The sequence below is a fragment of the Scleropages formosus genome, chromosome 11 (assembly GCF_900964775.1).
Source record: "Scleropages formosus chromosome 11, fSclFor1.1, whole genome shotgun sequence".
NCBI lineage: Eukaryota > Metazoa > Chordata > Actinopteri > Osteoglossiformes > Osteoglossidae > Scleropages > Scleropages formosus.
The window spans coordinates 24,021,409-24,030,680 of record NC_041816.1 but is presented as its reverse complement, the minus strand read 5'-3'; the positions used below and the strand labels follow the sequence as shown (position 1 = coordinate 24,030,680).

The window sequence follows — 9,272 nt, the reverse complement described above, 5'->3', positions numbered from 1 at the left end:
TCGCGAGTTTTCTGATTCTTGACATGACAATACCCGCAGTCGTTTCGGATTTTCATCGCTCGACATTATTTGCCGTGCAGCTGGGCCGGTCTCCATAGCAACAAGGCTAACCAGTTGTGAGACACAGATAGAGAATGCTGCAGAATGGTAAGTGCTTCGTATGGAAAACATAAGGATTAAAATGCAGAGGTTATTTGACATGAAATAAATATGAACTGCACCATTAAAACTAATAATTTATGAAAAAAAGACAATTGTGGGCATGAAAATATTCATTCCGCGCTGAATATTTCTGGAAATTTTAGAGTCCTGAAAAAACGGATGGCGCATGGTGATGTAACTCCAGGCAAATCCATTCATCCTTTTAGTGCTGACTGGAATCAACTGCCCGGGATTGGAGCAAATGCGTGTCATTGGTTAAACCTTATTTTTCACGTTCATGTATGGAATTGGGTCCATATTCTTGGCATAATATTATCACTCTGGTGTGTAAATGACCAGGTTCAGCAGTACCTGTCATTTCAAACAGCACCAGGATATTTGCAGTACGGAAATATGTATTTTCATTATTTACTTACACTGTACGGCTTTCGCATGGCATCAGGTTCAGTGAAACGGAAAAACTGATAAAAATAACTCGCTTGTTCTCTTGCTTCGTCCGTCCAGGAAGGGCAAAAGCGTGTATAGCACCGGAATGCGATTTTCCGTCAGCCGCTCAACAGCTCAAGGTAAACCAGCTTATGGAAACGTATAGGAAGATCAGTCAGCAAACATGCCAAAGAGACAAATCTACGTGTGCACCTTTAAATGAGGATACAACACCGAAGGAGGAGGTGCAGGTACTCGAGAAATTGTGAAGTAATGCGACAATTTTACATTCCCTCTAATTTTACAAATTACGGTCTCCACGATGCAGCAGCCTGCGAAGTTCTGCTCTATTCACTAGGAATCAAGCTTCATATTAAGAGTCACAGCTGAGCAGTTTCTGAGAGGATTTTACACAAATTGACCCCAATTACCGTGACGCTACTTTGACTTTCTCAGGCGAGCGACTGTTTTCAGAAGAGATCCCAACGTTTGGTGAAAATCTTTGAAAATATCACCCATAGCGCTAGAAATTATAACGAAGCAACACAGAATTACAGCTATTGTTTTCTTCCCAAATCAAGGAGTCAGTAAAACATTTAAATTTCAAATTTTAGTATTTATTCATATTTAAGCCTTTATTGGAATCATTGAAGAGATGACAGAAAAATGCATTGTGGGCAAAAGAAATTCAAATCACTGATATAGAAGCACCTGAAGTTCTACTCTATTCGCAGGTATCATGCTCCACCTCTGCACTTGGAGGCCTAAAAGACAGCACATGTAGGGGACCTGGTTACTGGGGAGCTAAAGGGTGTCAGCAAGCAGGTAACCCATGTCTCGGCGGACAGTGCCCGACTGGTCTCAGCCAACAAGGGGGACCGGAGTGGGTCCCTTGACGCGTTTGTGCTCTGAACCACGGCCCTGCCCTCGCTCATGCCGGTGCTGGGAGTCGCGGAGGCGTCTGACTATGTCGTCAGGGTGGCAGTGTCCGCGGTGGCGGTGGCTTCGTCGGGGTATTGGTCCAAAACCGATGAGGCAAGTTGTGGTGATTCAACTGGCTTTCGCAAGTTCACAAAACAATCAAGCTTCCAGTCAACAGAGGATTTGCCAAGTTGGAATATTTTCACTGATTTGTTTTTTTTTTTTTGTCCAGATTATTTTCTCACAGATAGCTCACCATGTTCTGGACAAACTCGGCTCGCTGGTTTCGATCACGTCCCGCCCGTAAATTTCACAACAGTTGCACGCCGGAATGTTTCAGCTTTGTTGGTCAGATGGTTCATCCGTCATACGCGATTTCCAGCATGCGCTTAACATACACATTCTGTCCAGCGCTAAACGTGGGAGCCGGGAGGTTACAGGGTAATGTTAAGGACCTAAAATCTGAGCTGACTTCTGAAAAACAACAGCTGTATCCTTTACTGCATCCAGCTTTGCTGATGTACCAATGAAATCCGTATCTCCCTGGTCATGTAACATTTTACAGTACATTCTTCTCGCACTACAGATTTATGCTAATGGCTCCTATAAAAAGCCCAAGGTATATAGTCACACGTCTACACAGAGTGTGCTTTATCATGGCAGTGACTCGTAGAACAGCAATTGGACAGGCTGGTGGTGCAAATAGTGCAGATGTCTGTGTACAGCTAGTACCGCTAAAAACCTGTCTATACTGTACCACTGGGTATATTTAGTCGTCCTTTCAGCCTACGTCTGTAGTTTCCTTAGTCTACTTTACTTATTAATACAGTTACACAGCATTGAAAATCCTGAACTCAAACATGTAAGACTATTTACAGAATAACAGTACATCAATTTTGTTATAATATATATGTTATCTAAGCTACTATAGAGTCACGTAAGATAAAATAGATGTACAGAATACAGGTGATATGTGTAGGAGACAGATAGGTGGTGGTCTTGTACTCAGGAGTAGCAGGCCGAGCCCGGTCATAGAAGAATGTCACATCTCCTGAAGATGGAAGGTGACGCTCACCGAGGGAGCAAAGCTCCACCGCAATTAGCGGACGACCGAAGCCACCGAGAGAGAAAGGCCACACCTACCCATAATTGGAGGCCACGCCCTCCAAGAGATGAAATTGGATGTTACACCATGTGGTTCGTTTATTTGAAAAGTAAAACGCAGCCTTTAAACCTACGGCGCTTGACATTGCATGTAAAGCATGTTTAAGGAAGCATTTTTACTCTAATGACGACAGTGTACCATCCAAAACATCCCTAACACCCGAAAAAGAGCACCCAGCCTTGCATAAACATAGTCTATTTAAAAGTCGAAAGCAACATTAAATTCCTTTGACTTTTTTTTTTTTCTTTTTTTTTTTGCTTCGGATTTTGTGAGCGATTTTGCCACTCATCGTAAGAAGAAAAACTGACGATGAAACTTTAGAAAAAAAACATGCAGACTTCGTATTGACCATGTCATCCTGGCCGGAATTACGTTTATATACCGTAAGATAATTTTGCTATAAATAAAGAGATGAGCGCTGCTCTTAATTTCACCAGGTTTCAATGCACACTTTAAGGTTTACTGTCCTTTAGAACTGATTCATACACACAAAGGAAAATACACCAGTAGAGGTACTTGAGCACTACACCCTTTCCCCGTATGATATTTGAAGCAGCGTTACTTTAGTCATAGGCTCAAGTTCTTCCCTGCTCGGTTCGATTACCGCCGGCATCATGTCTTCTGCACAATAACCTCGGGCATGCAAAGTCTCACACCCTACATTTTTCTAATAGGAATGGTGCAAACATAGCAAAAGGCAACTACGATGTGTCAATCACAGTACAAGGAAAGCACAACACTATGTCCTGCTTGGTTTCCACAATTAACCATGAATTAGGTAGATCTGGTGATTCTCATAAGTGGGAATTTGAAGGAGGAAGAACATCAACATAAAAAGTCTGTATAATTACTCTTTTCACAGCAGTTCAACGGAGGTCAGAAAAGAATCATATGTAGAGCACTGACACACACGTACACACACAAACAGGCACGTCACTAGCACTATAACAAGGCACAATTACAGGGCACATAGCTAAACATGGTGGGACAACAAAGGTTTGCCGGCGGAACGTCTAACGCAGAGCTCGCTGCCCGGCGTCCCCACCCCCCGTGAGTCCACGTCGTCATGGCGACGCACATCTACATACACACACAAGACTACAGCATAATCAGGTGGGGGGCGGGCTGGCACTGGTCATACATATAGTGGTTGGAACACCACGGTTCATTACACACACTGACTCTGAGGGAGGTCGGCGGCGGCCCAGTCGCTGGCTCTCTAAAGACACATGAAGAAGAAAACAACAACAACAAACAACAGTGTTATTATCCAGAGTGAAGAAGGGCATGATGGGAATGATGGATGGCGCTCAGAAACGGCAAGACAGGTAAAGGAGGGCGCAAGGCGAGACGAGTTTCTAGGGTACAGAAAAGGTGCTCGACTGGCTTCCCATGGTAAGCATGTAATTTACCATGTGCTCCCATGCATGTGCGAGGTTGCATTTCCTACCTGCGCATGGAGTCAGGTTAGCGTCTTCTGCTCCCATGCATGTGTGAGAGCGCTTTCTCTGTCTGCGCATGGGATCAGGTTAGTGTTTTCTTCTCCCACGAATTTGGGAATTCGCTTTGCCTACCTATGCATGGGATCAGGTTAACCTCAAGGGTGACCTCGTCCGGGTCAAGTCGCACTCTTCGTCTACGCATACGGTCAGGGTATCCTCGTGGGTGACCATGCATATGTGAGCTATGCATGGCGTCAGGTTAGCCTCACGGGCGACCGTGCGTGTGTGAGGTTGCATTCTTGTACCTACGCATACGGTCGGGTTAGCACCATCTACTATCATGCATGTGTGAGGTCCCATTCTCTACCTACGCATGTGGCCAGATCAGCCTCATGGGCGACCATGCTCTGTAATAGGCGGATGGGGTGAGGTCATCGCCATGCTGAGCGCGTCACCATGCTGTCGCGCAGCCAATCACAGGCTCCCAGGCCTCAGGCGCCTTTTTTCTTTTTCAGTCCCTTCAAGGAGCTGCTCTTTGACCCCAGCTGGCAGAGCTGCGCAGTCAAAGAGAAGCCGTGTCCACCAGAGGGGAGAAAGGAAAAAAAAACATGTTTGCACATTCCATGAAAAAAGACACAATGCAGGTTTAATACAAAATTTATTTCATGCTCAACTCTTTCGAATAGGACTTCTCTTATTAATATACTAATTTTGCATAACATTGTGCATGCATTTGCTTTGCTCATAGTATTAAATTGCATACAATGCTCTCAATTTTTTTTTTTTTTTTTTCCACTGTCGTCTGACTTGAAATCTGAGCAAGAGAGAAAGACAGGTAAAACTCCTTTGTTCTCCCCTTTACTTTTTTATTCTTTTCGTCAGTTGTTTTCTTTTAAAAATAATACTGTTGAATGTACATATTTAATGTATGATATAAACAAGGTCTCACTAGAGTGAAGAGTTCCCATGGGATCTATACACGAGTGGTTACAAAAGCTTATAGGTAAAGAATGCAAATGGGGGTGTTATATTGTCCGGCTGGTGTGTGTTCATGCTGCTCATGGGTCACAAGTACTCATGACGTCTAAATAAATCAGTTTTTCAAATACCAAAGAACAACTGCTCGGGTGGATGCTTTTTTCTCTCTCCATTTCTCCAGAGGGGTCATTAATATGATTGGAGCTGCCATGTTGAAAAATGTTGCCTAATGAAAAGAATAATAAGAGGCAAGACTAAAAAGTTGACTATCGAAGAGATGCTCGACACTGTATTTCCTCATCCTTTGTGGCTACATTAAACTTCTGCAAAAGTAAGGAGGTTCCAAAGGATATATATTTTCAAAGGAAAATATATTTTTTTCTTACATATATTCAGTACAATTACAACTTTTGTTTTTTATAAGTCACCATGCAGCTCATGCTAAACGAACAGAGTTCTGTAATCTTATTTCCTCCTATGACAATATAGGTAGTAATGTTGGTTTTATCAGGGGTTATTGACAACCTTCACTTGTTTAATTCTTTCCACTTTATCCGTCAGTATAACTCCGCTGTCCTCTTCCGTCACTGCGGGTTGACGTTCTCTTACTGTTGTCTCTCAGCAAAAGTGTCCCCATCTGAACACCACTTTGTTCCTCAGCTTTCACGTTCTCTTGGGCTAGAATAAAGCTGCTGACACCTTGTCCTTCTGCGTGAAATGAGAAGATTGCCATATTGTGCTCTCCCATGCTTTCGATTTCTGCGCCTGTCCAACCCCAGGGTCCTCTAGTGTCCCTGGCGGGGCTGCACAGTGCATTCTAGACAATAGGGGGCGCCAGTCAGGTCACTGTGACAGCCTCCGCTTGCATGTACGTAACGAGGAGGGGTTCCTCTTTACAGGGATCTGTGGTAGAGAATACAGGGCGTTGCTCAGCTTCTGCCAGCCATGGGTTATTTTTTTTTTTTTTGTTCAAGACAATTGAGGACAAGTGGGGAAAAGTGAGGAGCAAAGACCACAGTGTACTGAAAAAAATACGCAAAAACAGGAGTGGAAAGAGAGGACAGAGACACGAAGAGAGAAATTCCAAAAGAGAAACGAGTAATGGCAGGGGTGGGGGCAGGGTAGTGGTACGGGGGTGTGAGGCCGCGCTGCCTTTTGGGAACTGGTCACAAAGTCGTTTGCAGCAGGACCTACTGCCACGTAGCTGGCAAACATCACATGGAGGGCAATCACGACAGGAGAGGTTTAGGCACAAACTCGGCTCCAAAAGTACAACGTGCAAACGTCTGGGTGTGGCACTTTTTCATTTATCCATTTTTGTGTGCTTGTAGCTGTGCGCTTGTGGGAAAGGGAGGGAAAGAAGGATTTAGGGTGACAGGACAGAGAAGAAGCTGGCATAAGGAAAATCTGTGTAGACTAACGGGGATCTTGTTCAAAGACGACTTAAAACAAGAGACTCTGAGCTGAAAACAGAAATGAGACGACAGCTCTGTCCGTTTCAAAGTCATACGGTGGCAGGGCTGTGTCTGGATTCATCGAGATCCAGCGGACACCTAGTCTAGAGCAAGGGGTTTATGGCTAAGGAGAGGACCCAAATACCCCAGAAAAGGTGGAAAAATATGACAGATGGAACCAGTGCTGTGTGGACACAGGGGACCCGGGGTTATCCCGGGCATCGAAGACCCTTCTGCGCCGTTGTATAGCAGCCTCTCTGCAAGTTGTCGCCAGCAACGCCGTTCAGGCCGTGTGACTTTCCATCATCTTTTGGCAGATTTTTTTTTTTTTTTTTTTTTACAGAGTTGCTCGTCTGAGGTCATAGGAGTACTGGAGTGAGAGAATACCCTTGTTTTACTCCAGTGCCTCTTTGCTCGCTCCAAATTACAGCCCGACGCACATTGTAGCCAATTCAACACCATGGTCCTTTGTGCATTGTCAATGTGACAACTGCAGAGCATGCAGTGAGGACATAGGGATGGGGGACCAGGATAAGAAGGCAGCACTGTTGCTGGAAGTCACCTATTACTACTGATATGCGTCCAGCGTCTTCCTCTAGATTTATACACTTTGAATCGATCTACAGGCTTAGTGATATGAACTATTGAGAAGACTAAGGCTTTTCCAGATGGTGAGCAGAAGAAAGGTGTCCAAAACAGCAAAGCCACTCTGGCCGGCCACCACCCACATCAGTGTGTGCCCGCTTCATCTCTGGCCCAACATCCCAGGGGCTACTGATCCTGTCAGCAGTACTTGTCATGCAGCATTGGGCCCAAAAAATTCATACACATGCAGACACCGAACAAAGATTGAACATTGTCTACGTCAGCCAAGACAAATACATCCATCCATCCTTCCATCTATAAATACACGCATAGATACATACATACATACCTACATACATCCACACATACATACATAAATACATACGTACATACAGAGAAAATAGTGTCACACCTCATTTGAACACACATATTTGTTTCATAACAAGTACATCTGGGCCATTGATATGCTACTAGTATACGCTTTGTCCGGTCTTCTGTTTCAGTGAGCATAGGTAAATTCTGAACCGTTCCGCTATTAATCAGATTTTGGCTGAGGAAACACAGGATTGCTTGGAAAGGAATATGTGGTCAGTCGAGACCGTCAGGAGTGACACAGCAAGGGCACGAGTCCCATGATGCATAGGGATATCCAAGCTAGAAGCTGTTAAGTCTGTGCGCAGCTGATGGTTTGGAGGGGGCAGACTGGAAAAGTGGACGTCAGCTTTTGTCACGGGGTAAGGCTCTCGGACGAGACCGTGCTCGATGCAAAGAAAAAGGAACTGCGTGTGTCACCGTGCCTGTTGGCTGGGACATTTCACTGGACAAGTAGGACTGTCTAAAGTACTACGTTTAATACTTCAGCAGCTCTTCTGGAATGTCACCCGTGTACCTTCCCTGTGGTAATGTCCATGTTATGTCAGTGGCCACTAGAGATGAGCGGTGCTTTCTGAGACACGTTGTCCTGGGGTTGAGTCCTACAAAGGGCAACGTGAGTGAACGTGCATGGTTATGAGCGGCGGACAATCCAGGGAAAGGCCCCGTGTCCCACGTCACGTCCCAACCTCTGCTGAGTCCCACAGGGCCACGGCAGATACGTTCATTGTGCAAAATTGGTCACTGGTGCACGAATAAGGGGTCACAGTGAGAAGGAGCTGAGAGGGGGGCCAGAACTCTTCTGCATAGTGGGCAGAAATTCTGTGTGAGGGCTAAGTGGTTGCCAAGGCCACTATTTTGCTTCTACACATGGGCAGAGCACTCTGACTACGACTCTACTGTACTGCAAAAGACTGTGATGTGCAGCAGAGACGTTGGATACCGAAAAAAGCTCGACTCGGACGCATAGCCCCCTTGGGACGTAACTCCTGGGCTCCTGGGATCAACTACTAGACCCAGTGGGAATGTGTCCCAGCCCCTTATCTCGCTTTAATCGTATATATTAAGGGCTTCAATGATGAGGACCAGCAGTCGTGCTACAATGTGGAGGGGGGGGGGGGACTTCCCTGCTGATGTCTGGAGTTTCATTGTGGTGTGGGAGGGGTTTCAGTGCGGGTGGGTGGAGTCTTACTCTGGTGTGGGAGGGGCTTCAGTGTTTAAGCCTGGCACAGCTGTCTTCCTGGCAGTGCACCCACCCTGGTTGCAGCAGAGGGTACACCTGAGGGGCGAGTGGGGGCGGGGCCTCTCCCAGGGACCGTCCCAAGGAGGGACAGGCTAAGAGCCATAGCAGAGCAAGGACATGGGGATGGTAGAAAAAAGAAACAAACAAACAGAAAGGGAAAAACAGGAAAAACAAACGAACAACAAAGAAACAGGGAAGGTTATGGTCAGTTCAGAGCTAAAGTCAATAGCTGTCTGTCTTACTGAAAGAAATAAGGAGGACTCTCTTGGGGGCTGGGTAATTACCTCACATGCGATGTCCCACAACGAAAAATTAAACAAGCTGACGTTAGCAGGAAAGCGATCGTGCTCTTAAACCCACAACTGTTACGATCTGCTTTCCTTTTAGACTTGGTTAAATACATGAACCAATAAGCAAAGTAGCATACAGTGATGCACATTCTTAGATCTGTGTAGAAGCTGCTTTCTGTCAGCTCAGGGTTGGAGGCAGAGTAGGAGTAGGAGCATATTAGGGGAGTATGACAA

General features: G+C 45.5%; 1 protein-coding gene across 4 annotated transcripts in view; it reads right to left on the bottom strand.

The window, feature by feature from the left end:
- Window positions 1-1,734: 1,734 nt before the first annotated feature.
- The window catches only part of LOC108941154 (potassium voltage-gated channel subfamily C member 1), a 37,998-nt gene continuing 30,460 nt past the window's right edge, over window positions 1,735-9,272 (bottom strand). Inside the window, exons 4-5 of one of the 4 annotated variants that reach the window (XR_001966612.2) lie at window positions 5,620-8,840; window positions 1,735-4,670 (exon numbers count right to left, since the gene is read on the bottom strand). Coding sequence is in view for 3 of the 4 variants with exons in the window: in XM_029256164.1 (XP_029111997.1) it covers window positions 8,716-8,840 (125 nt within the window). In the remaining variant the exon portion in view is untranslated. Of the gene's footprint in view, window positions 8,841-9,272 lie in introns of all 4 variants that reach the window. The other 3 variants (XM_018763752.2, XM_029256164.1, XM_018763753.2) reach the window with 3 other exon arrangements.